Source organism: Patagioenas fasciata, chromosome 10, assembly GCF_037038585.1.
Source record: "Patagioenas fasciata isolate bPatFas1 chromosome 10, bPatFas1.hap1, whole genome shotgun sequence".
NCBI lineage: Eukaryota > Metazoa > Chordata > Aves > Columbiformes > Columbidae > Patagioenas > Patagioenas fasciata.
In genome coordinates, this window is record NC_092529.1 from 2,179,598 (window position 1) to 2,205,862 (window position 26,265).

Here is a 26,265-nt window from a genome sequence, read left to right on the forward strand (position 1 = left end):
CTGTTTTGTGCCTTAAAGGCTTCTTCCTCAAGAAGCAAAGAAAATCATAATAAAAATAAATCTAGCCATGCAATTAAATATTAAAACTGAAAAGCAATTAAATAGAGCCCCTTCCTCCTTTTATTTTTTCCGCCTGTTCTAAATGAGCCCAAAGCACTGTGCAAACTACAAAGGGAGGTCATGAAACACAACCCAGTCCCTGTGGTCTTCAGCCAGAAAACTGAAATACAGATGTTTCTGGGGCAAACCAAAGTAGTTTTTAAGTCAGACACAACTTGAGCCCTGCCTGCCCCAGCCACATTTCTCCCTGGGAACCCTGTCCCAGTCTGTCATTTCTTCCCCTCCAGCTCTATTCACTGCTGGTACTGCTGTCACCCCATCTGTCCCATCCATCCCACCCCATTCCATCCCATCTTTCCTCTTCCCTCGCCTCAGGGACTTGGGAAACAGTTGTCCTACCCTGACACGGGGTTTTCTGCCCTGTCCCCATCTGGCATCCCTTGGGGAGGCAGCAGAGCCCAGGGGAGATGCTGCATCTTAACGCTGTTTTTCTTTTCTCCGAGAAGAATAAGAACCGAGGGCCATTCCTGAGGGGCTGAAGCCATCGGCAACAGAGACAGAAGAAGCAGGGCCCTTTGCCAAGCCGGGCGCTGCCAGCTGAGGTTTGATGTCCCCAGGAGGCAGGGGCCAGAACTGATGATGCTCAGAGGCCCCAAACCTCCCCTGCCCTCCCCTACCCCCCGGGCCGAGGGGCCGGCAGCCCTGGCAGCCCCACCGGGAGCCTCCTCCAGGCTCTCGGCTGCCGTGCTCCCTGTCGCCCGCCTGGTGTGACAGGTATGGCAGGAGCCCGCTGGGGCGAGGGGGGTGTCCCTGACCCCCGGGGCCGAGCTCTTTCTCCGCCACCCGTTTGTACGCAGGGGGTGCGAGGAGGGTGGGCAGGGGCAGGGGGATGGAAACGGAGCCCAGGACATGGGGGCGGGGGAGGGTCTTTTCTACCTTTTTGTATCTTTGTAATCAGAGAGAAGAGAAATTTCTATGGTTATTTTTACGGATGGTCTGTTCCCAGGACCTGGAGCATTTGTTTTCACCAACAGCCCTTGGCCAGCTTCCCTGGGGGTACCAGGGACTGCGATCGCTGGAGAGACGGTGCCAGGGCAGCCCTTACGGCTTTGCCAGCGCCGCTTCGTCCCATCCCCGCTGCCCCTCGCCCTCCCACCGCGCAGCTCCCCACGTCTCAGTGCCATCCCTCTGCCCTCCCGTGGGACCCCCTGGGGCTGTCCCCATCCATGAGCTGGGGCTGTGCCCCACAAGTGAGTGGGGCAGCAAATTTGACGCTAGGGACCACCAGCGGTGGAAACGAGCTTTGATCTTCAGTCCCGTCCTGTACCAGGATGGTCCCGCTCCTCTAAGCGCTGGTTTCCTCCGCTCAGCAAATGAGCGCGATGTTTTTACCTGCTGCTCTTTAACCTGCGTGTTACAGAGCAAACCTCTGGTGGTTTGTGGGTCTGGGCGAGGTGCCGGGTGCCCCTGGTGCTGCTCAGTTCCCAAAGCCGGTGCTCGCTCTGTAGAGGTTTAGCATCCTCAGGAGCGTGATGTGGCTCCAGTCTCGGGGTCCAGCATCACCCCCAGAAGCTGTATCTGGCTGGTTCCCTGCGGGCTCTGCCTACATACGCACATGTCCCTGCACTCTCTGGCTGGCAGAGACCCCCAGCTCCGAGCGGCCTGGATTTTGGGAGATGGAGATAAAACAGCACTTTGCCCTCTCTGGAAATTCAGGCCGCCGTGTTGTTTTCTGTGCTCGGCCGGGGGCCTGGCTCTGCAGGGAGGTGACACTCCCGTGCCTGGGGGGGCCGGCTTGGGGGGCCGGCACGTTCCCTGCCACCTGCCGAGTGCGGTGCCTCTGCTCGGCTGTCCCCGTGGTGCTTTCGGGGCTGCGTGACAGCGCGCTCCGTACTGCCTTACTGCCACACCGCCGTGGCTTCTTCCTGCGGCCCAGCCCGACATGTTTACAGGAGAGGAGTTTACAGGAGAGGACTTGCGCCGCTGTCCTCCAGGTCCCCAGGGAGGCCATGGCCTCTTGGTTACACCCCTGAGTCAGCAGGGAGAGTGTGGAGGGAGCAGAAGGGCTGGGGGACGGGGGCTGCTGTCCCCAGCACAGCCCAGACGGACAGGCTGGCACTGCCCCTCTCGCAGGGACGGGGAGGAAGGGCCTGCTGCCATGTTTACAGGCCGAGCAGAGGGAAAACCTGCTGGCCCCACGCCGGGGACAGCCAGGACCCTCCGCGCTGCCTGGCTTTGCCTTCGGGAACAAGTTGGTTTACATGTTTAATCTCCTGGGCTCCTGCCGCACCGTACGGCCCATGTTGCTGCCATGTTGTGCATGGGGGCTCTTTGTGCTGGTGCCAAATGGAGAGCAAGTGCCAAAAAGGAAGAGAGCAGCAGAACGGGGGGCTGTCCCCACGGAACCGGGCTGGCCCAGAAGCAGGAGTCAGTCTGGCTGGGTCCCTGATTGTAGCGCTGTGGCCTGGGCTCTGGGGAGCATCCTCCTTGGGTTTGGCTTTGTTTCTTTGCGGGGTTTGGTGGTTGCTTTTCTTGTTTGTTTTTTTTTTTTTAAATTTATTTTATTTTCCCTCTCTCCGTCTCCCGATTCTGTGGGCAGGGAGCAGGGAGGTGCTCATGCTCCCCCCAGGCTGTGTAAAAGTGTATCATGGAAGCGCCAGATTTGGAAATAAAAGTCTATAAAACGGCATCGGCCTCTCTGCTGTCTCTGGTTCGGGGTCTGCGGTTCGGGGCGATGCTGGAAGGGGACTTGGGAAGGATTCAAGGCTCATGGTGAGTTCACTGTGGCCCTGGGTGAGGCGAACACTGGAACAGGCTGCCCAGGGCAGTGGTGGAGTCACCATCCCTGGAGAGGTTTAAGAGATGCATAGACAAGGTTCTTAGGGACGTGGTTTAGTGCTCGGCTTAGGTTATGGTTGAACTCGATGATCTTAGTGGTCTCTTCCAACCAAAATGATTCTATTCTGTGATTTCAGGTGGCGGGCACTTCAGGTGCTGGCAGTTGCGTGACCGTGGCTGTGTCCAGCTCACCCAGGCTTGGCCGCGGTGCTGCCCCGCGGCCCCAGCGCTGGCAGGGCTGTGCTGGCTGTGGTTGCCCGTGGGGCCCGCGCTGGCAGCAGCCAGCACCCGTGGCCAGCAGCCTGGGCGAGGCTAAGGGTAGAAAATTCACCACCCAAAGGCAGTGTGACCTCAGTGAGGCCGATCTGGGCTGGGGGAAGGAGAGCGAAGTGTGATCCCCGTGTTCTCCGTCCTTCCCTTTCTTGTTGTCGAAAGGGAAAGAGCAGGTAAGCAAAGGGTGGTATTGATCCATGGCACCCTGAACAAGGGTCGCCATCAATTGCCATCCCTCGGTCCCTCCTTGGTGCTGGCCTGAGCCTGACCCAGCGCGGGGTGGCCCCTCGGGGCCAGGGGCCGGGCTCCCCGGGGAGCCCTGCGGTGCCGGGAGCTGCGGTCCTGTCCTGCTGGCCGGGCTGAGGGGCCGGGGTGGCCAAGGGGACCCCTGGGCAGGGTGACCAGCCAGGGGTGCGGTGTCGGGCGGTGGTGCAGGAAGCAGGGGTGCCGGCTGGGGAGCGGGAACAGCGATAAGGAGGCAGTAAATGGCACCTGGTGCTATCGGTTGCTACCAAACAGGAGCCCTGTGGTGGCCTCCGGTGCCAGGCGAGCAGATAAATGATGGGGAGGGAGCAGCCACATGCCTGTGTCGGCATCGGTACCGCTAGCCGGCTACGGTGGGACCGATGGGCACGGGGTGGGACAGCAGGGGCTGGGGTGCGAGGAACATGTGAGCAGGTTCAGCCCCATGGCTGAAAGGCAGCCAAGGTGTCTGCATGTGGCTCCTGTGGGGCCCAGGTGATGCTGACCATAGGGAGAGATGGTGGCCATAAGCTGTCCCCTACACAGCAAGCGGTGATGGAAATGAGGCTCTCTGACCCTGGAGAGCGTAGTCCTGGATGTCACCACTCATGCCACCTGCCAGCCCCATCCCACCACCCAGGGCACCCAGGGCTCCCCAGCTCCTGCCCTGCCCGCCGGCTTCACCCCACACCTGGACACCGGCCAGCGCAGCCCACGGGTGTCTGGATTCCCACTGCCATGTCCCCACGGGCCGGGCCAAGCGTGACTCGGCAATGCTCCAAAACCAACGGCAGTACCAGGTCGTGATGGAGCCCAGAAAGGTGCAATGGGTGCAGTGGGGCTCGGGTGCCTGCTGGGGACTTTGGAACAAGATAACAGCTGGGTCTGTGTCTGCTGAGGGAAAGCAGGGAGGTCCACAGGGCACAGCACACCCGTGCCCAGCAGGTAAGCGGGGGCTGGAGCCTGTGGAAAATCGCCTGGGTGCCACGGCCGGAGGCTGCGGGTGACCCTCCTTGCCCTGGGCACAGCTCCTGCTCCAGGATGTGGGGTGGGGGGCACACCCCCAGGAGCCTTGAGGACACAGGGGGGTGATGGCAGGACCCCGAGCAGTGCTCCGGGAGTTGAGCACCCAGCTCCTGGTGGGAGGTTGTCACCAGGATGTGCCGAGCAGCAAGAAGAGCCCTGGTCTGTGCTTGGCAGCAGCTGGGGCTGGCCAGGACGGTCCCCAGGGTGGGGGACTGGGGACAGTGGTGACAGCCCCAGATCTGCTGCAGCCGGGACACCCAGCACGACGGGGCACTGGAGGAGCATGGCGGGTGCTGGGACACAGGCAGCTCCTTGGCAGGGCAGGAGGGAGGGAAGGAGCAGGGAGCGGTGTCTCAAAGATCACGGTCAGATATTGATAAATAGGAGGGAGCAGAGTGTGCACTCGGCTGGTGACACCTGACAGACTCGGGCACAGCAGGTAGGAGGGCTGGGGACAACGTGAGGACTCAGGCTGGCACAGCCCCAGGTGTCCCACAGGCGAGTTGCAAGTGGGTGAGTATCCTGGGACCAGCCAGGGCCACCAGCCGGGATGGTGGCAGCGCTCAGCATGAGGCCAGGCTGCGGATCCGCAGGGGGACACCTCGGTCCTGCTGTCCCCGTGAAGGGAGAGACCCCAGCCCAACCCTGCTCCTCTGTGCCCACGGGCTCAGCCCCCACTGCAGTGCCAGGGCTGGGGAGGGCACCGGTGGGGAGATGGCACCAGTGGGGAGATGGCACCGGCAGGAGATGGCAAAGCCTGTGACGTGTGCTGGGGGTTGACATTCCTGCTCCCCTCATGTGTAAAGGGACAAAGTCTGCGGTGGGGGCTGTGGGGTGGAGGAGCTCTGCTCAGCGCTGTGCTGACCCACTGCCCCGGCTGCGCTGTCGGACGGAGAGAAGGACCGAGGTGGGTCCTGCGTGGGCAGGTGGGGGGAAACCCCCACGGGGCGGGGGGGAGCGGGCAGCACTGATTGCCGAGATCTTGGCTCCCTCCCTACCTGCATGCTGGCTGCTGGCCGCTCTCATCACCAGCTGCTGCCGCTGCTCCAGGACTCCCAAATCACAGCTCACCCTCAGCGCCAGAGCTGACCCCGCATGCCCAGGGTGGGATGGGGCGAGGGGGGCTGCAGGAGGGGCCGCAGGATGCTCAGCTGTCCCTTGTGTCCCCGCAGGGCCGGCAGGCAGGAGGGCCGGGTGGCCATGGCGGCAGAGATGTCGCTGAGCCACCGCCTGCCCCGCGGGGTGCTGAGCGAGGCCGAGCTGGAGGAGGTGGCGCAGAGGAACCCCCCGGCCAAGCCCTCGCTGCACAGCTGCCTCCCCAAGGCCAGGTAGGACCGCACCGGGCAGGGGGATGTGACAGGGGAGGGTCAGGTGGGGAATTAGGAAAAGGTTCTTCACCCAGAGGGTGCTGGACGCTGGACCAGGCTCCCCAGGGAACTGTCACAGCCCCAAGCCTGACAGTGTTCAAGAAGAGATTTGGACAATGTCCTCGGACACATGGGGGGAATTTTGGAGTTGTTCTATACAGGGTCAGGAGCTGGACTCGTGCGTCCCTTCCAGCTCGGGACGTTCTATGATTCTGTGGACCCCACCAGGCACCATGTCCCCCAGCCCAGCTGCCGTGGGCACCCCAGCTCCAGGTGTCCCATCCCTGTGGCACACACACTGGTTCCCCAAGCCCAAACACCCATGTCCCCATTCTGTCCCCCTGTCTGGAGGGACACCTCACACCAGCAGCTGGAGGTCACACAGGACCCATTGCTTCCTGTGGGGCCTCGTCCATCCCTGCTGATGTCCATGAGCCCCTGCGCTTGTGCTCAGCCCCGGCTTTTGCTCCTTCCTTGCCAGATGCTCGATCTCCACCGCCAAGTCCCTGCTGTTCCGGTTCCTGCCCTTCCTGCACTGGCTGCCCCGCTACCCGGTCAAGGACTGGCTGCTGGGGGACATCGCCTCAGGCTTCAGCGTGGGCATCATGCACCTGCCCCAGGGTGAGCGATGCGGTCCCTGCGCCGTGCCCAGGCTGTCAGGGGCTCCCCACAACAGAAGGGCTGGGACTCAGCCATCCATGACGTTTCTCCCCTCTCCCCCGTATCCGGGGCTCAGCCATCCATGACGTTTCTCCCCTCTCCCTCGTGTCCAGGGCTCGCCTACGCGCTGCTGGCCGGGCTGCCACCTGTCACCGGGCTCTACTCCTCCTTTTATCCCGTCTTCCTCTACTTCTTCTTTGGGACATCCAGGCACAACTCTGTGGGTGAGCTGGGGGACCACAGGCTCCCACGGGGATGGTGGGGAGGGAGTGAGGGTGAGGGGGCAAGCCTTCATCTGTGTCACATCAGTGACTGGGGAGGACCTCTCTTGCCTTTAATTTGGCCCACCAAGCTGGTTGGCCATAACAGAGCCCAAGCGCTTTGAGTCCAGCCCAAGGGGACAAGTGCCAGTGGACTTCAGAGAGGTCCTGGGGCTCCCTCTTCAACCCTTTCCTGTCCCCAGGTCCCTTTGCTGTCATCTCCGTCATGATCGGCAGCTTGACGGACTCCCTGCTGCCCAGTGACAACTTCCTGGAGGTCGTCAATGGCACCAACGTCACGATGGTCAATGAGGAACAGCGTGACGCTGCCAGGGTGGAGCTGGTGGCCACCATCACTGTCCTGACGGGCATCTTCCAGGTAAGGGGGCCCCGGCCCAGCCTGGCAGGGAACGGGGGGCTTTGGTGCCCCATGGCTGCGGGACACTCCTCCTTCCATCTCTCCTTCCAGGTGGCCCTGGGCCTTCTGCAGTTCGGCTTCGTGGTGACCTACCTCTCGGACCCGCTGGTGCGCGGCTACACCACGGCTGCCTCCGTGCATGTCCTGGTCTCCCAGCTCAAGAACGTCTTTGGGGTCTCTGTAGGCGAGTACTCGGGGCCACTCTCACTGTTCAAGGTGAGTGGACATTTGCTGCTGCCCTGGGACCCTCCAGGCACTCACCTGTGGGACACACAGAGGTCCCACAAAACCTGCCACAGAGGCATCTGCTTTCTCAATCCCATTTCCTCCTCCTGTGTCCTCTAGACCTTCATTGAGATCTGCCGGAAGCTGCCAGAGACCAACGTGGGCACTCTGGTGACGGCCATCATTGCCATGGTGGCTATCTTCATCGTGAAAGAGCTCAACCACAAGTTCGCCGCCAAGCTGCCCATGCCCATCCCCATCGAGCTGATCACGGTACCCAGAGTGGCCCCAGCTCCCTGTGGGGACGCAGCCATGGGTGGCCCTGTCCTCTGCAGGGTGGGGAGGGGTGGGATGGGGTGTCGTGGCAAGTGCAGCTCCAGGGCATGCATCTCCTCCTCCACCTCGGTCCCTGTGCGAGAAGACCCTGCCTCACTCCCACCATTCTCCCCCAGATCATCATCTCCACCGGCATCTCCTACGGTGTCAACCTGACCGCCAAGTTCGGCATCTCTGTGGTGGGCAACATCCCCAGCGGGTGAGCCGGGCTGGGTGGTGAGGGTGGCTGTGCCGGGACATCGTGCCACCCTTGGGACCCCCTTTTGAGCCCCATCTCCCTGTCTTGGCTGTAGGTTGAAGCCGCCTGTGTTACCTAACTTCAGCTACTTTGGGCAGGTGGTGGGCAATGCCTTCGCCATCGCTGTGGTGGGCTACGCCATCTGCATCTCCCTGGGCAAGATCTTTGCCCTGAAGCACGGCTACAAAGTGGACAGCAACCAGGTGATGCTCTGACCACGCTGGGGACGGGGCTGCAGCACAAGTGTGATGGGAGCAGCTGAGGGACCTGGGGAGTTCAGCTGGAGAACAGGAGCTGAGGGGAGACCTTCTGATCTCTGAACTGCCTGAAAGGAGCTTGGAGCCAGGGGGGTCGGGCTCTGCTCCCCAGGAACAAGCGCCAGGAGCAGAGGAAACGGCCTCAAGTTGCGCCAGGGGAGGTTGAGGTTGGATGTGGGAACAATTTCTTGCCCAAAGGGCTGTGGGGCATTGGAACAGGCTGCCCAGGGCAGTGCTGGAGTCACCATCCCTGGAGGGCTGGACAGACGGAGATGAGGTTCTCAGGAACATGGGGTAGTGCCAGGGGTGGGGTAATGGTTGGACTCCATGATCTTAAAGGTCTTTTCCAACCAAAATGATTCTCTGAATCACTGGATGAAAACCAAGCTGATACTTCTTGCAGCTGGGGTAATGCACGCTTCTTCCCACCACTGCTCTGTCTCCGCAGGAGCTGATCGCACTGGGCCTCTGCAACTTCTTGGGGGGCTTCTTCCAGTGTTTTGCCATCAGCTGTTCCATGTCACGGAGCCTGGTGCAGGAGAGCACAGGGGGAAACAGCCAGGTGGGTTGAGCCTCTGTGGGGCTGGAGCAGGGGCACAGTGAGGGGTGGGGGGTTCAGCCCTCGCCTCCTGCTCTCCTTTTGCTCAGGTAGCTGGTGTCATCGCATCGCTGGTCATCCTGGTGACCATCCTGAAGATAGGAGAGCTCTTCAGGGACTTGCCCAAGGTACATCTGGTCCTATAATCTCCGTGCCACGTCCCACACCGTTGCCTGTCCCTTGGCAAGGTGGTGTGACCAGGGATCCCCCAGACTTACCCTCAGCATCCTCATAGCTGCAGGAACTTCTCTCCTAGGCCATCTTAGCTGCCATCATCATCATCAACCTCAAGGGCATGTTCAAGCAGTTTGCTGACCTTCCCATGCTTTGGAAGTCCAACCGGGTAGACCTGGTAAGGTGCTGATCCCCCTGAGGGCTTTGCTTGTGTCCCTTGAGAAGGTTTCTCCACCTTCCCTGAGACTTGCAGGTGCCGGCGGGGACACCGTGCCGCAGCTGACCGTGTCCCCCCCTCCAGATGGTTTGGATTGTGACATTTGTGGCCACCCTCCTCCTGAACTTGGACATTGGCCTGGGGGCCTCGGTGGCCTTCGGGTTGCTCACCGTCATCTTCCGCACCCAGCTGTGAGTACCACGGGGCTGGGGCCAGTGCCACGTGTCCCCAGGGCAGAGGACACTGTCGTGACCTCAGCCCCTCGCTCTGTCCCTGCAGCCCCCACTACTCCATCCTGGGCCGCATCTCTGACACTGACGTCTACAGGGACGTGGCTGAATACCAGCTGGTAACAACACCAGGGGGTGGGAGAAGAGGTGCCTGGTAGAGTCACAGAACAGTTTGTGTTGAAGGGACCTTCCCAGCTCCCCAGTGCCACCCCTGCCATGAGCAGGGACATCTTCACCAGCTCAGGTTGCTCAGAGCCCCGTCCAGCCTGGCCTGGGATGTCTCCAGGGATGGTTCATCCACCACCTCTCTGGCCAACCTGGGCCAGGCTCTCACCACCCTCAGGGGCAACAATTTCTTCCTCATGTCCAGCCTGAATCTCCCTCCTTCAGTTTAAAACCATCACCCCTTGTCCTATCACAACAGGCCCTGCTGAAAAGTCTGTCCCCATCGTTCTTATTGGCCCCTTTTAGGTTCAGAAAGGTGCAATAAGGTCTCTCTGGAGCTTCTCTTCTCCAGGCTGAACACCCCAACTCTCTCAGCCTGGCAATGAGGGGGGGCAGTTCACAGCATCCCCAGGGGCTGTTCTCTGGGGAAAGGAGCAGGGCGGGACATTTTGGGGGAGGGATGGAAGGGAACAGGGGCTCCAGCCCTGTGGTAGCACCTTCCCCATCTGCACCCAGGCACAGGAGGTCCCTGGTGTGAAGATCTTCCGCTCCTCCTCCACCCTCTACTTTGCCAACGTGGAGCTGTACGCTGAGGCTCTGAAGAAGAAGGTAAGAGAGCTGCCCCCCCGGTGCTCCCCATGTGTCCCCCTGCCTGCCAGCACCAGGATGGCGGTGGGGACACCTGAGGACACGAGTCTGTGTTGTTTTGCAGAGCGGCGTCAACGTGGACCGCCTGATTGAGAAGAAGAAGAAGGCCCTCAAGAAGTTGAAGAAACAGCAGAAGAAAGCAGAGAAGGAGAAGGCAAAGAAGAAAAAGGTGCTTCCCTGGCGCGAGGGAACCCTCCGGTGCCACCCTGTACCGTCACGCTCCTGCCCGTGCGTTCGCTGGGCTCAGTGACCTGTGGGGCTCCCAGTTCAGTTTGGGGACACCGGGCGAGACGAGCAGCCGGGGCAGAGCCGGGCCATGGCACACCCAAGGTCGGCGGGGAACACCGGCCCGTTAATGATTAGGTGGTGGAGCCAGTGAGTCATTAGCCATTTGCTGAGCTAATCACAATTAAGATAGAGAGCAAAGGCTGATATGGTGGCAGCCAGTAAGCCCAGCTCTGGAGAGGGTCACTGGAGAGAGGGGTGAGCCCCAACACATCCCAAAAGAGCCCAAAAAGGGGTGAGGGTGTGAGCGATGTACCCACTCCTGGGGCTGCCCGTGCCCCAGTGCAGCTGCAGAGCCTTACTGGGGGCTGGGGGTGCTGCCAGCCCCCTGTAATGAGGCTGGGTCTTCTTCTCCCCCCAGGTCGCAGAGGATGGGCTCAACGGTTCTGGAGTTGCAGTGATCGAGCTGAGCGTGGCAGAGAGCAGCGCACCCTCCGAGCCCACCCTGCGCTCCCTGGGGCTGCCCCAGCCCAGCTTCCACGCTGTCATCCTGGACTTCAGCTCCATCAGCTTCGTGGACACTGTCTCCATCAAGATCCTGAAGAACGTAAGGGGCTGGAGGAGCGGGTGGGCTGGTAACCTCGGTGGGGTTGTCCCCAGAGCCCTGGGGGGTGGCCCGATGGCTGCTGCCTGTCTCATTTCCTGGGCAAAATGTGTTTTCTGCTGTTCACAGATCTTCAGGGATTTCCATGAGATAGAAGTGGACGTCTTCGTTGCCAGCTGCCCGGGTGAGGAGGCTCTGCAGAGCTGTCAGTGCCAGCTGGCCATGCCCATCCCTTTGGGATGCAGCTGCTGCCCCCCACGGTGTCCCGGTCCCCAGGGGACAGATGCTGCGGGTTGTTCCAATCTGACCCCACAGCCCCCAGTGAAGCAGCTGGATCTCGGTGCTGGCCCCAGTGCCCCTGCAGCCCAGGGGTGGGAGGCTGGTCGGGGGTGGTGTTGGGCTCACCTGGGTGCTGTAGCTTTGGGTGTTTCTGCCCCCACACAGGTCCTGTCCTTGCCCAGCTGGAACGGGGCAATTTCTTCAGCTCAGCCATCACCAAGAGCTGCTTTTTCCCCTCGGTGAATGACGCCGTGGTCTACAGCAGTGAGGAGCAGCGCAGGGCCTCGGTGAGCACGTCTCCGGAGATTTCATCCACCACCTCTCTGGCCAACCTGAGCCAGGCTTTCACCACCCTCAGGGGCAACAACAATTTCTTCCTCTTGTTGAGCCTGAATCTCCCTCCTTTAATTTAAAACCATCACCACTTGTCCTGTCACAACAAGCTCTGCTCAAGAGTCTGTCCCCATCTTTCTTATCGGCCCCTTTTAAGCACCGAAAGGTACAATAAGGTCTCCCCGGAGCTTCTCTTCTCCAGCTGAACACCCCAACTCTCTCAGCCTGTTCCCATAGCAGAGCTGCTCCAGCCTCGGATCTGAGTGGGACAGGGAAGCCAACCCTCCCCATGTGTCTCCCTCAGGTGGACCGCAGCACCAGGATGTAGCCCCATGACAGAAGGATGACCCCCGAGGAGCTGGGCAGGTGACCGGGTGGCTCCACTGCACCAACAGCACCAACTCACCAGCCCCCCAGGCTCTGCAGCTGGGACCAGCACCTGCTCTGGCACTGGGACCCCACGCCCAAGGACCCCCCTGCTTACCCCCAGCTCGGACCTGTTTTGGGGGAGCAGAGCCACCCCTGGCTGAAGGGGGGTCCTGCTGCTGACAGTGGGTTGGCATCGCGGATGAAACCATAGCATTGCTCAGGCTTCTTTTTAATGCACTTTTCTCAATAAAAGTGACCTCGGGCTGGGCCACCCGGCTGCACCCTGGCACTGGCGGGCACTGGAGGGGACTGGCAGGCACTGGTGGGGAGTAGTGGGCGGTGGTGGTGGTTGGTGGGGACTGGTGGGCACTGGTGCAGACGTGTGGGGGCCGGTGGGTACTGCCCAGCCCCAGGTCTGTCCTTCCCTGCGGGCAGGCTGGGCCACCACCCCCCTCCCTCTGGCCCTTTTTTGCCACTTTTTCCCCCCGACCCTCTCCGGACCCGCCGGGCTGCGGCGCCCCCGAGACCCGAACCCGCGATCCCCATTCCCGGGGAGCCCCGCTGCGCGTCCCCGCCACCTCCCACTCGCCAGGGGGCGCCGCCGCCCGCCCGCAACATCTTGCGCATGCACAAGCCCTGCGGCTGGCAGAGGCTGCGACTCGTGCGCATGCGCTCCCCGCCCCCCAGCCGCGCCCCGCCCACAAGCCCCGCCCCCCGCGCAGGCGCACTGCGGCGCGGGCGGTCGCGGCAGGACAAGATGGCGGCTTCCTCTGTGTGCCGGGCGGGGTGCGCGGCCGGGCGGGCCCTGCTGCGGGGTCCTCGGCCCTCTGTGAGTCACCGCGCCCGGCAGCGCGGGGGAGCGGCGGGGTGGGCCGGGGAAGGCCGGCGAGGGGAGCGGGAGGCCCTGTGGTATGGTGGGGCTGCCGGGTCCGGCCGGCCTGAAAGGTCACAGGGACGCGGGCGGTGCGGGGCGGGCGGCGGTTGCCGTGGAAACCCGCGGCTTCCACCCTGCGTGGGGCTGAGCAGCGACCCGCTGTTCGCTCCTTGCTCCGCCCGGGCACCGAGTTTGAGCGGCTCAGGGGGCTCTCCCCGGGGTTTCGACCCGCGACAGGAGCTTCCCGGTATAAGCATTGAAGAGCTCGTTTGGCCCGGCCTCGGTGCCAGCAGTCTGCGTTCTGGAGCTGTGCCCTGCAGAGGAGAGCAGCTGTTCAGTGGTGATGGTGGTGTTTTCTTTTCAGGCAGCTTTACTGAGTCTGACAAGGAACCGAGGTGCTGCCACCTATGCCCAGACACTCCAGAACATCCCCGAGACCCAGGTCACCACTCTGGAGAACGGTCTCCGTGTGGCTTCGGAGGAGTCCAACCAACCAACATGTACGGTAAGCTTTAGAAGCCCATTTAAATGATATATAGATGAGGTTCTTAGGGATGTGGTTTAGTGCTAGAGTTAGTTTATGGTTGGACTCGATTATCGTGAGTGTCTCTTCCAACCAAAATGATTCTGTGATTCTATGAAAAGAGGTTAACGACTGGCTTGAAACAGTCAGGCTTGCCTGGTCTGCAGCTGGCCTTCCAAAACTGATAAACCCCTGTTTGAACTGAAGCTTTTGACAGAGAGCTTGCTGCTTCTCTTTATTAATTGGTCACACGAATGTCACAGTAGAAGGCCCAGCTTGGCTTTATGTTTTGCACTCTACGAGTTTTCTCTGCCTCGCGCTTTTTGTGTAAGCAGGGAGTGACCTGTAGTAGTTACACCACTAGTAAAACTAGGAAAGGCTTTTGTGAAGCTGCTGGATGAGAAAGTTGCTGATGCTTGTTCTTATTTTGGTGCTACTAGTGCAATGTTTGTGGTGGACACTTCTTGTCCATGCTGATATATTTGTGTCACAAGGCTTGAGCGTGCTGATTGTTCTCTTTTGTAACATATGTGCTTGATGTTTTTGCTGTTAGGTGGGTGTGTGGATCGGGGTGGGCAGCCGCCATGAAAATGAGAAGAACAACGGGGCTGGATATTTCCTGGAACATCTGGCTTTTAAGGTGAGGAGCTGTGCTGAGTCTGGCACAGGACTGCACAGAGAGCTGTTCTGGATATTCACTTATATATTAAGCTCTCACTTCAGGGGCTGTAGCTGTTAGAAGAGCCTGTAAACGAAGTCGTTTGAGTCCCAGAGACTTTGCCCAGTGTATAAAAATAAACTTTAAAAAGCACCTAGCCTATATGATCCTCTTTGTTTGAATATACAGCAACCTGCAAGCGTGCATGAATTAAGGCAACTCTTATTTACTAGTTGGTGTTTTCCCTCTTAAAGGAAAAAAAGTTGTAAGTAATAAGTGAGACCGAGGCTGTGAGGCTGTGATTCCAGTCCCTGACGATCCCAACCACTGTGCAGCGCACGAATGGGGATGTGTTATGGAATATCTTTCTTCAGGTTGGCAGGCAGAGCTCAAAACATCGCTCCCCATAGCCATTTGTTTTCCTTTGGTTTTCTTAGTGGACCAGCAGAGTTTAGAGGCTACAGTTCTTACTTTTCTAATAATGTGTCTGCTGAACAGCCCCAGGGCAGAAGGCAGCTAAGCCTGGGACTTGCTGACTCAAGTCCAGCCTGTGTCACTGCAGGCAACTACAGCATCTCCCTTGCTCCTTGGGAGATGAGTTCTGTATTAGAAGTCTTCAGTCTCTGTTCTGGCTTCCTCTGAATGTTGCTGCCTGAACAGCTTGAAACCTGCTTATTTTTGGTTTAGGCTCGTTCTTGGTTTACTTCCACTGATGTGATCTTCACGCGGGGTTGTCTCTCAGCATAGATCTTCTCCTTCCTGTCTGGGTTTTTATTGATCTTTCACAATACACTTCAACCATCTTTTAGCTAAAGAGCTAAAGTAAATAAACTCAGCGTTATATCTCCTGCTTTTTCCACTTGCTCTTGGCTTTTATGAATTGTGTGATTTGTTTTATTGCTGTAGGTCTTTATTGTCTTTTTTTTTCTTGGTTTGGCTCTGCTGGAGAGCGAAATCTGTTCATTTCATAGTTGTGTTTCTCTCTTTTCTTTTAGGGCACAAAGAAGCGTCCTGGCGCTGCCTTTGAGAAGGAGGTGGAGAGCATGGGTGCTCACCTGAACGCGTACACCTCGCGGGAGCAGACCGCCTATTACATCAAAGCCCTGTCCAAGGACATGCCCAAAGGTAGGATGGCTGGGGGGCAAAGCCTGATCGGAGGTGAAGGATGGAGCAAGCCCGTGTGTTCGTGTTTCTCCCCAACCAGCATCCTTTCTAACAACAGAACGGGGAATGAAGCTGTGGCTGAGCAGTAAATTGGAGGTTCTGTTGGTAGTTGAAGAGAGCATTGCTGTGACACAGCGCTTCAAGGCTACGAGTTCTTGTGTTCCTAAAAAAACAATTTTATTGTGTCCGGCTGCTGAGATGAAAACTAGCTAAAGAGTGAATAGTACATCAATAGCTGTTGACAAGACACCCCTTTTTAACATCCTAGACACGAGGAAGAAATTTTTTATGCTGAGGGTGGTGAGAGCCTGGCCCAGGTTGGGCAGAGAGGTGGTGGATGAACCATCCCTGGAGACATCCCAGGCCAGGCTGGACGGGGCTCTGAGCAACCTGAGCTGGTGAAGATGTCCCTGCTCATGGCAGGGGTGGCACTGGGGGAGCTGCCAAGGTCCCTTCAACCCAAACTGTTCTATAATTTTGTGAGCTGGCAGTGATGCTTGGCCAGCTGACATGGAGACTTCACACTAAAACCATGGTAGTTGGCCTTCTCTGATGCGGTGGAATGGGCAGGACTGATCTATGTTACATTGCATCCCCTCCCCAGCGTGGTTTGTCACTCACTCCACTTGTGCTGCCCCAGCTCCCTCTGTGTCTTTTCTCCTTGCAGCAGCACTGGGTGGCTGTCAGGCAGCGGAATCGCTAACGTAGGAAATGTGTTGCAGTTGTAGAGCTCCTGGCTGACATCGTGCAGAACTGTGCACTGGAGGACTCTCAGATCGAGAAGGAGCGTGGCGTCATCCTGCAAGAGCTGAAAGAGATCGACAGCAACATGGCGGATGTCACCTTCGATTACCTTCATGCCACTGCGTACCAGGGCACTCCGCTGGCCCACACTGTTGAGGGGACCACAGAGAATATCAAGTGAGCACCAGGCTGGATGTTGTACACAGCCTGTGGGGTCAGTCCCTGAGGTGCAGGACTGCTGCTTCTCAGTCGTGGTGACTGCACGAGGAAAACAGTCTGTGCGCAGAGGTGATCTGTGCCTGTGGGCCTCCACTTGTGTCTGGGCTGTGTTTTCCCATGGGTGCTGGTGAAAGCGTAATGCTGCGCGTTTTCTTCTCTCAAATCCCCCTCACGCCAGACGGTAGGTTGGTAGGGCCAGGTTGAACCTTCTCCCAGAGTTGTCAGTTTGTCACCATTAGAGACATAAAGAGCTCAGGGTGCTTGGTAAAGCTGTGGCCTTGACCCAACGCCTGGTGGGTCCTGGTGGCTCGGTGACCAGGGTCAGTGCTCCGGTCTGTGTTGAAGTCTGTCCTTAACTCCCCCTCTTGGTCGCTGGTTTACACTACTCTAATTGCAGAACACAGAGAGAACACAGACAATGCAGTCTTGCTTTTAAAAAGCATTGTTACCCTGCAACTAAGAGAATCAATGTCATCTACTACTGTCTCTGCACTGTGAACTTGCCTCTCCTAAGCCTCTCATCCCTCCATCTCAGAGATGCTGATTCACGGGGTCTCTCTGTCTTCTTTCTAGGCACCTGACTCGAGCAGATTTAGCTTCATATGTTGATACTCACTTCAAGGCACCTCGTATGGTCCTGGCAGCTGCTGGAGGTAAGTTCTAGATCCATGCGATTCTGAGAAGCCTGGGTATTTTCAGATGGGTGACCAAACTCCTCTTGCACATCTCTAATGTAAAATCAGACAACTTTGTTAAGCTATTTAGGACTGTAAATCTCTCTTTCCCATTGGCAGGTATTTCCCACAAAGAGCTGGTGGACGTAGCTAAGCAGCACTTCAGCGGAGTGCCTTTTACGTACAAGGAGGATGCTGTGCCTGCCCTCCCGCGCTGTCGCTTCACAGGGAGTGAGGTAAAGTTGTTTTGCTCTGAAACAAAACAAGCAGCTGTTGCAAAACTGTTGAATTAACCTGAAACCAATTATAGCTGCTTCTGGGGGAAAAAATCTGTTTATATATTGCAGAGAAGCTGATGATGCAGTGTCATGGTAGTACTCCCATGTTCTGTTCTTGGGGCTTGTTACCACAATGTATTGGGTTTTAAATGGAACTGAAGTCCATTAGAAATGTATTGCTTGCATCCTCTGCTGGAAAACTCAGAGCAGCTGGTTTGGCTCGAAAGGGATAATATTTAGTTTGCCAGCCTGGCATTGCAGCAGGTTGCAGACACAGGCACCGTGCTCATGCAGTTTTCCCCAGCTCCTCGGTGATTTTCCAGATCCGTGCCAGAGATGATGCTCTGCCCGTGGCCCATATTGCTGTCGCCGTGGAGGGGCCGGGATGGGCTGATCCGGACAACGTTGTCCTCAACGTGGCTAATGCCATCATCGGACGCTATGACCGCACGTTTGGAGGTGGCAAGGTAAGAGGCTTGGGAGTGTGACAGGGAGAAGCTGGAGCCTTTCAATACGAAATATGGCAGAGGCTCTGGTTGAATGTGTGTTATGGGAGGCTATTGCAGTTACCTTCCAACTGTGAGGTGGTCAGGAGTTTCCTAGAAAGTAGGATAAAAGTGTAATCGAGGCTAATCCAGGACACTTCCTGAGAGGAGAATCTGGGAGGTGAACTGAGCCTTCTCTGCGAAGTTTGGAAGAGGTTTAGCTAATGAATTCTCAGCAGCTTATTCCTACCCTCACAAACTCACTGCTCAGCGCGGGTGGCGATGGGAGCAGGACAGAGCAGTCTGTAATCTCATGATGCAAGCTCGTCTTACAGCTGCAGAGCAGGTGGAACTCGTTTAAAACCCCAGCGTTACATCCATTCTCATCTGGAGTCTGTCCGGCCAGCATAACTGTGCCAGCCCCTGCTACTGGGAGACCTTGAGCTTCCCATTTTCTCCCACTCCGTGTGCAGACCAGCTCTTCCTCTGCGGCTGGGGAAGGAAATGTTTTTGCTGGATGGACTATTAGTCCATTGTCTGTGGCTTTTCCACCAGTTAATCTCATCTGTTGACCACATGAAGGGCCTAAATTAAGCTCTCCTTCAGCAAACATTCCACTCTGTCTTGTCTGTGGTCTTTGTGAAAACATCTCAGTTGGAAAGAATTTGGGCTGTGAGGAAGCTGTAAGACTGACATGGCTGGTGGTATCTCTTTATTTCCAGAACCAGTCCAGCAGGCTGGCGACGCTCGCTGTGCAGCACAACCTCTGCCACAGCTTCCAGACGTTCAACACCTCTTACTCCGATACCGGCCTCTTTGGTTTCCATTTTGTTTCCGATCCCCTGTCCATCGATGACATGATGTTTTGTGCTCAGGGGGAGTGGTGAGTATAACTGTGCCAAAAACTCCTGGTGAAGAACTGACCCTCTTGTGGGAAGCTGAGCTGCTGGGCAGGCTCTGAGGTTTTCAGAGAGCTGTGTCTCTGAGCAAATTCTCAGTAACTTGCATTCTGGTTAAGAGATCCTGGAAGTGGTTTCTGCAGATGTTGTAGCATGTGGCTTTTGAGGAGCTGTTTGAATCCCGTAGAGCTCTTCGGGTCTTTTGTTTGTGCTTCCAAGTATTAAGACTGAGGCTTTGGCTTTCTTATATACAAGCGAGATCATTCCTTAGAGACAAGGCTTTCCCAGGTGCCCAAGAGGCCTATCTCCGTTGTCTTGTTAAATTGAGCAGAGCAGGCAGAATTCCTGCCTGTTGTGCTGTGGCTGACAAATACCCTGCTGCTGGAGTCACGCCAGCGTTTGGAGGCCTTCTGTCTGTCCATCTTATTGTTCATATGTACATCCCGGTAGCAGTTCGAGGCTACAGCTGAGATGCAGAGCTGAGCTGTACCTGGAGCAGATGGAGTTAGTCCTTGCCCCAGAGACATTGCAGTTGGCAGGGGAGGAAGGGATTTCACAGCTGGAGTCCAAACAGCCTCTGTAGAACTGTCTTGTTCTTTCAGCATCAGTTTCCACAGCAGCTTGCTGTGCGTGGGAATAGCTGACATGCCACCCTGCGTACCACAGACCACTCGCTACTGCGCCTGATGGGCAAACTAGAGCTGGCACCAGGGCTGCTTAGACCTTTGTGAGTGTAACTCAGCATGTCACCTGCTGGCTGATGTCCCCTGCCTGTCAGCTCGAGCTGTTGCCTCCTGCCGTTGAGCACTCTACGGTTCTTAGCTGCTCTGCAGTGATCACAAGTGATTCTCAAGCCTGCAAGAGAAGTGATGTTGATAATAATTTATTTCTGCAGATGCTTGGGAAAGGGAGGAGTTCACTTTCTGTCTGAGCAGACGAACATCTTTAAGAGCTTTAGTGATTTTTTCCATCTCCTCTCCAGGATGCGTCTGTGCACGAGTACCACAGAGTCAGAAGTGAAGAGGGCCAAGAACTATCTCCGAAACGCCATGGTTGCCCAGCTGGATGGTACGTTCTGGTTTATGGATTGACCGCTGTGCAGCTCTCAGAGGGTCACTGCTTTTCTCTCTGCTAGACATGGCGGTGCTGCTGGCAGGCACTGCGCAAAACTTCCTTTCCCTGCTCTGCTCCAGGCTGACTCTGACTCTGTAAACCGAGAGTGAATAACATGCTGCCTGGGGAAGTTAAAATTGAGACCCTCCAACTGGTCTGCCTTGGCTGGAACGCTTGGGAGACTGTTGAAGCAATCTTTGTATTGTCCAGCTCCTGCTGGAGCTGCTCAGAGTGGTAACCATGACTTGTCCTTCATTAGAAGCAGGTTAACGACTCGAGCTGCTTCTCTCTGCTTTGGTTAATGATCAGGCTGTGCAATTCTGGAAAACTTTGTGCTGTGCTGACCATGTGGTATCTTCACCATCCAGGTACTACGCCGGTGTGTGAGAATATCGGAAGCCACCTCTTAAACTATGGACGCCGTATCCCTCTGGAGGAATGGGATGCCCGGATTGCGGTAGGTATCTCATTGTTTTGGTTGGGGTACCTGAGCGTGGTTGGTGGCAGCATTTTCTGGCCTTAGTTTGCTGCAGTAACATGAGTTTTACTTATCCCTTAGTCAAGCTGCCTGGAGTCCAGGCCATCAGCTCACTGACACAGATACAAATCTGTCAGAACCTCTGGCATAGACTCAGCATATCCTGTGTCCCTGTGGCTGGATTCAGTCCATCCCAGAAAGAAGACGGAAGCCTGTGTTAAGCAGCACAACTTGAAATTCCTTTAACAGTTTCCCTAGAGGTGTTCAACATCTCGATTGTGTAGTTCTGCAGCTACTGTATCCCTTGGAAAGCTTCAGATTTTGGACTGCCTTGTCTATGGAGTCATAGAATTGTCTTCTCTACCCTCAGAAGAATACGCTGTGTAGAACATGAGCTGTCCTCACAGACAAGAGCTGGACACTTGGTGCAGATGGCCACCAAGGGTCTGACAATGTCTTTGTAGTGATCTTGCTAAGGAATGGCAACAGTAACTTCCGACTTTGAGAAATACAAGTGTGCTAGAAGGGTCATTAATTACTCGTTTGGTATTTATTAGGCTGTTGATGCAAGAATGGTGAGAGAGGTCTGCAGTAAATACATTTATGACAAATGCCCGGCGATTGCAGCAGTTGGTAAGTAGCACACGACAATTAGTGTATGGTAGCTCAAAAGCCAGGAAGGAGTCGAGAGCTGGGTGGGTGAGCTGCAGGCACTTCTCACGTGTCTGTTCTGGCCTCCTGACCGTGCTGGCTCTTTGCTGGTGTCCTGCTTCTGCATGTTTGATGTGCCAAGGCACGTTTGCCAGGAGATCGAACCCGCAGGTGATGGAGCCGCGGTGACAGCGTGCTGCTGGCTGCCCTCCCGCCTCTCCGCTTGCTGCGGAGCCGTGACTAAGATAGGGAGTCCCATTGCTGGGTGCGGGCACGGCAGCATCTGCCAGATGTCCTCACCCTGGGGTCATGGTGGTTTATGTAAGGGAAGCGAAGGGGCCCGATTCTCTGGCACTGCTCTGGCACGTCTGTCTGGCCAAGGACAAATTCGTCTCGGAAAACCTGCCTGAGCAGATCCACTCAGCTCTGCTGCCTCCTTCCTGTGCTGTGGATTCCCCTCCACGCAGCTGCTTCCTCTGGCCTTCAAAGTGGAGCAGCTTGAAAAAGGGTTTTTGAACACAAGTTATTGTGAACCAGCCAAAATCTTTGTGACTTGATGGCTCCCTGTATATCATACCTGCACTTGGAGCTGTGTTGAGCATTGTGGAGCAGTGTGAGAAAATAACCTATTAAACATTAAGTAGCAGTTTCGCTGTCAAGAGGTGGCAGTTGTTCGTTTTCTTATGCAGGTTTGAGCTGTAGGTGCCTGTTTTTGCATAGAGCTGCTCTGGATTGCGAGCACAACCTGCTCTGCCACCATCTGCTTTAAGCCCATGGGGAACTGCACAGGGATTTTACCTATGCCTCCAGTGACTGTCTCTCGTTCTCCTCACTCAGGTCCCATTGAACAGCTCTTGGATTACAACCGAATCCGCAGTGGCATGTACTGGGTCCGTTTCTAGGACATGTCCCTGCAGGCTGGAAAGAGCGAAGCTGTGTCCTGTGACAGGTTCCACCTGGCTCTGAATGTCTTGTACACCAGGGGCAAGATGAGTCCCATCAAAACGGCTGTCTTCTTGGTGTTAAATGTATGAAAATAAATATATCCTATATGGAATCGGTTCTGCTCTGAGTTGACCATATTTTGCTTGGTCGTGTGTGTAGACATTGTTAATCTTGCCAAAACTGGTCCAGTCAGTCTTGATTTGTCAGGGCTAATGCTAAAAACTTGTCTGTATGTCTGTCCGCAGCTCTGCCTCTTTACTGAGCTGGCAGTGTCCTGGTTCAGAGGTCTCATCTTTAGGTTGGTTGAAGGAAGTTGGAGGGTGTTGGTCTCTGCTCCCCAGGAACAAGCACCAGGAGCGGAGGAAACGACCTCAAGTTGCACCAGGGGAGGTTGAGGTTGGATCTGGGGCACAATTTCTTCCCCGAAGGGCTGTGGGGCATTGGACCAGGCTGCCCAGGGCAGTGCCTGGAGGGTTGGGCAGATGAAGATGAGGTTCTCAGGACATGGGGCAGTGCCAGGGGTGGGTTAATGGTTGAACTCAATGATCTTGAGGGTCTCTTCCAACCAAAATGGTTCTGTGATTCTTTCCGCTGGTACGAGGCTGCCCAGGGAGCGCGAGCTGGTTCTCCTGTGCGCTGGGGCTGCAGCATCACTGCTTGTGCAGACCTGAGAACGAACAGTCCTTGTCTGGGGGGATCTCTGTGATCCTGTCCCTGGCTGTGGTGTCAGTTTTCAGGCCGGTTGTGGCCCTGTTGTTGGAGTGATGGCCTCTGTGGTAGGGGCAGTTGCTGCAGCCCCTCTCCATCACCAGTTACAGACAAAACTGATTCCCCTCGCTGGTTTGAGCTGGTGAAGGTGTTTGGCACAGTCTTGCCTGGTGCTGTCTCAGTGCTGTTGTCTTTAGCAGAGGTGGGATGGTGCGAGTGGGACAAACAACGCCCGTATGGGGATGTGGTTCCTCTCATCCTAAACTCCCCAGTGAGCTGTAAACCAGCTCAGTAATGAGCAGAGATTGTTGTGGGTTATGTTGGTGTTTGTCTGCACTTTCCTCTTGCAGCCGAGCCTCCATCTCTCCTGTCCGTGTCACCTGTGCTGTGTCTGCGAAGCTGCTGGCTGAAGTACAGGTGACCTGCTTACACCTGGAAGATAACCTCTAGGTCTGAATAGCTGAAACAGCCACCCAACCCTTTCTGCTTTGTCTGGTGTTCATCTGGTTGTTGCTCCCTTGTCTTGCCTGTGGGTACCTGGAACATGAAGCAGAAAAGATGAGGCTGAGCAAGGGGGATGGAGAGATGCGTCCCAGCAGGTGGCACCAGCCTGTCACAGCTGCCCCCGGAGCTGCGAGGCGCTCCTGCTGAATTTTTCTCTTTGGGCTGAATCTCCCTGGGATTTTCATTTAATTTCCAGGTGCTGCCCTGACAAGTGGGGTTTAAAAATAGCGTAAAAGTTTCTAGGAGTTAGTCATTACACTGGAGACTAATCCGGTGTACTAAATCATTTGTATTGAATCTGGATTCTTGATGGGAGAGTCAGTGTGTCTGAACTCATTGCGGATCCTAGGCAAGTTTGAAACTGTTAAGTGTTCTTGATGCAATTTGGATTTAACTATCCTCGCAAGCTCTGGCTCGTTAGGAGTGCACCAAGGGCTGAAAAGCTGAACGAGCTCACGCCTCGAGCCTTGTGGAATCAGTAAATGACTCTGTCTTGGTTTTGTGACTGCAGTCAGACTGTAATGGTCTTTTGTTTTCCATTTTGCCATGTACCCCCTCAGGTGAGTTTCCAGGGTGAGAAATACAAGCAAAGGGAGATGTAGGAAATGCTGAAGCAAGGATAGATGAATACAAGTTTTCTTCTCTGGAGGTATCTTGGGAATGGTTGTTTTCTTGAGTAATTCCCCAGCCCTTCCTGTACTAATTTGTCCAAGGAACAGATTCAAACCCCTCTGTGATGCAGCTTTCCAAACAGCTCCGATTGTGTGCGGGCTGGCTGTGCTGAGCGGTGCTCCCAGCAGGACCAGCACCCTCCTCCTGCCCAAGCAGCTCTGCCAGGGCACCTGGGTCACGCAGCATTGGAAGGTATTTTGTAGATGCTTTTATCCGTGTAGAAATCCGAGTATCTGTGCTGATCTTGACGCTGGACCGTGCCCTGGTAGCGGCACTGGGTGCGGAGCGCTGCCTGCAGCTGGAGCCGGGCTGAGCCGTGCCCGCTGTGTTGGCGTCTCCCAGCTGCAGTTCCAATGGCGCTCATCGGTGCTTCCAAAAACACAGGCGTCTCACCAGCTCTGAGGATGAAGGTGACAGTGAGATCTTTTTCCCTAGGTAAAGAACAGGCAGCCAGGCTGGGAATCTGAAGTAAGGAGAGGAAACCCATTCAGGAGTGGAGAACGTTGTTTGGCTAAGACACTCATGCTCTGAGCCTTAGCGAGGGGCTTGGTAAGTGTAACCTGGAACTGGTGAAGAGTTGGCAGCCGTTTGGCAGCCGAATCCCTCAGTGCCGGAAGAACCGAAGCTCTGGTCTCGTTGGCAGGTCTCTGGCTGTTGGAGCTGCAGGGGTGAGTTTCTGTTCCTCCACAAGAGCAGCCTCAGCCCAAGGGAATCCAAACTGGGGAACGTCTGACACGACAGAAAAGTCCTGGGCTAGTCTTTTTCCCAAAGTTTGAAAAAGCAAGATATTTCGCTGGACCTCTCCTATCCCCGCAGTTTCCGCTGCCCAGGGAAGGGCAGGGGCAGTGCCAGAGCAGGGAGTTGGAACCATCCCTAGAACAGGACAATTCCACTGAAACTGGAGATGCCCTGGGTGACCTGATGAATCTGTTTCCTGGCTCCCTGGACAATGCAGGATTGTTCAGCGGGGCTCTTTGACCAGCCTAGTTTTCAATGGCTTAAGTGTTTTATTTTGCTACTTCAGTTGGGAGGTTACTTGGGATCCCGTTAGACTGTGCTGATAAACTTAGTTTGGTGTGTGAATCGGCCTTTACTCCCTCCCCTTTGCAGTCTGATCCACTTCGGGGAAAGTTCCCTCTTTGAAGCTGTCGCCTCCACCTGCCTGCAGGCAATCGCTTTCCCTCCCTGCCACCTTGGCTGGAAGAGAGGAGGATTTGCAAAAGAGGATGCTGTGCACCTATCCAAGGCTCTGCAATGCTGCACAGCACCCTGGTGACTTTTTTTCTCTCCATACAAATCTATTCCAGGTACATAAACTGTAGCAGTGAAAATGGGGAGCGCTTGTGCTGAGCATTCCAGGGTTCCCCTGGCGCTCGGTACCCCCAGCGTGGGGGATGTTCAGGGTGGATCTGGTTGTTCAGCCCCTTTGATATGTGAGCTGCTTGTTTTGGGATCCTGGCGCTTGCCAAGAGAGGGGCCACAGCAGGCGATTGTCAGGAGTTGCTTCACCTGAACTAATTACCACCCCTGGAAAGTACAGTTGATGATACTAATCATGGGTGCTGAGCCAAGCCTGTCCTCGGGGAAGCTGCAGAGAGGCTTTCACAGAAATGAGAGACTTGGCGCCGTGCCGCTCGCTGGTGCCAGGGAGCTTTTGGGAAGAGAACCCGCTGCCCCCGGGGCTGCTGCTCTCCCGCTCTCCGCTGCAAAACCACAGTGGGAGCCATGGGTGAGCGGCTTTGGGAGCCGGGCCAGGGGAAACGCAGCTCCAACAGTTGGCAGATCCTCGCACTGCGCCGACCCTTTGGTGCAAGGATTGACCAGATGTCGCGGATGAGTGGTTTAGGGTCCTGCTTGCCGCAGAGTGGTGTTTAAATCACTTAAAGCGCAACTTAACGGAGCTGAGTGGCAAGGTTTGCTCTGTTATTTGCTGCGTGGAGGAAATACAGAATCGCAGAATCAGGGAAGAGTTGTTCCAGAGCGATTTCTATGGGGACAGGACGTGCGGAAGGTTAGAGAGGCCTTCCCATTGAGTAATGGGGTTCAGAACAGACCCCCTGGCTCTCTGAAATCCTTGAAGAGGAGTCCAGGTGTAGCTGGATCCAATCTCAGCCCCAGACTTGATCAACTCTTCATGTCAAAGGGACATAGAGAATAAGGGAACACATGTCAGGGATTATATGTATTTGCACACCTGATTCTTTACATTGCTTGGCTGGGATTTCAAAATTGCACTATTCCGCATCTCAGCCTGCTTACATCCCTTCCAGGTGCCTGGTGCCAGCTCACTTCAACGCCTGGATCCCAGGTCTCTCAATGCAAACCTTTAGGCGTCGAAGTTTGTAGAAATAAGTAATTTAATGTAGTAGCACAGCAGCAGGGTCGGCTCGAGCTGGTGCCTTTGCAGAGGTCCCAGCCCAGCATAGGAATCCCCAGGTTTTTGAATCCTTACAGACTATTTACCCGCTCCCCACACCACGCATCAGTGAGTGCCTGATCTGTTTCCCCGCCGGCCCCAATGCCGTTTGGTCAGAGGAGCGCTGGGCTCCCCCCGTGCTGAAGTGTCACGGGTTTCTGGGGTGCTGGTGGGACCCAGTGCTTGGCAGACTCGCAGGTTTGCCCTGTGCTTTGCC

The 26,265-nt window shown here is 56.3% G+C and overlaps 3 protein-coding genes across 4 annotated transcripts in view; all 3 read left to right on the plus strand.

Moving 5' to 3' along the window:
* Positions 1-2,749, plus strand: part of CELSR3 (cadherin EGF LAG seven-pass G-type receptor 3) — a 36,536-nt gene extending 33,787 nt beyond the window's left edge. For both annotated transcript variants that reach the window (XM_065846025.2, XM_065846026.2), the window contains one exon: positions 567-2,749. In XM_065846025.2, the coding sequence (XP_065702097.1) occupies positions 567-591 (25 nt within the window). In that variant the 3' untranslated portion in view covers positions 592-2,749. The remainder of the gene's footprint in view (positions 1-566) is intronic.
* A 2,407-nt stretch (positions 2,750-5,156) lies between these two features.
* SLC26A6 (solute carrier family 26 member 6) lies at positions 5,157-12,314 on the plus strand. The gene is made up of 20 exons (XM_071812924.1): positions 5,157-5,347; positions 5,613-5,768; positions 6,289-6,428; positions 6,581-6,691; positions 6,931-7,106; positions 7,197-7,361; positions 7,491-7,643; positions 7,823-7,905; positions 8,000-8,147; positions 8,650-8,763; positions 8,850-8,927; positions 9,056-9,151; positions 9,275-9,381; positions 9,470-9,539; positions 10,102-10,194; positions 10,298-10,402; positions 10,880-11,065; positions 11,192-11,246; positions 11,507-11,628; positions 11,979-12,314. The coding sequence occupies exons 1-20, from the start codon at positions 5,172-5,174 to the stop codon at positions 12,000-12,002; spliced, it is 2,358 nt and encodes a 785-aa protein (XP_071669025.1). The 5' UTR covers positions 5,157-5,171; the 3' UTR covers positions 12,003-12,314.
* A 339-nt stretch (positions 12,315-12,653) lies between these two features.
* UQCRC1 (ubiquinol-cytochrome c reductase core protein 1) lies at positions 12,654-21,860 on the plus strand. The gene is made up of 13 exons (XM_065845920.2): positions 12,654-12,872; positions 13,282-13,422; positions 13,994-14,080; positions 15,094-15,223; positions 15,985-16,183; positions 16,799-16,878; positions 17,020-17,135; positions 17,501-17,644; positions 18,385-18,545; positions 19,544-19,629; positions 20,043-20,131; positions 20,710-20,785; positions 21,641-21,860. Exons 1-13 carry the CDS (start codon positions 12,669-12,671, stop codon positions 21,703-21,705), a joined length of 1,578 nt encoding a protein of 525 aa, XP_065701992.2. The 5' UTR covers positions 12,654-12,668; the 3' UTR covers positions 21,706-21,860.
* Positions 21,861-26,265: the final 4,405 nt, after the last annotated feature.

Coding starts and splice junctions, on each gene's coding strand:
- SLC26A6 (XM_071812924.1), top strand. CDS start 5,172: ATGGCACCGGCAGGAGATGGCAAAGCCTGTGACGTGTGCTGGGGGTTG. Junction 5,348..5,612: donor GGACGGAGAGAAGGACCGAG/GTGGGTCCTGCG, acceptor GTGTCCCCGCAG/GGCCGGCAGGCAGGAGGGCC. Junction 5,769..6,288: donor AGCTGCCTCCCCAAGGCCAG/GTAGGACCGCAC, acceptor CTTCCTTGCCAG/ATGCTCGATCTCCACCGCCA.
- UQCRC1 (XM_065845920.2), top strand. CDS start 12,669: ATGCACAAGCCCTGCGGCTGGCAGAGGCTGCGACTCGTGCGCATGCGC. Junction 12,873..13,281: donor TGCGGGGTCCTCGGCCCTCT/GTGAGTCACCGC, acceptor TTTTCTTTTCAG/GCAGCTTTACTGAGTCTGAC. Junction 14,081..15,093: donor TGGAACATCTGGCTTTTAAG/GTGAGGAGCTGT, acceptor CTTTTCTTTTAG/GGCACAAAGAAGCGTCCTGG.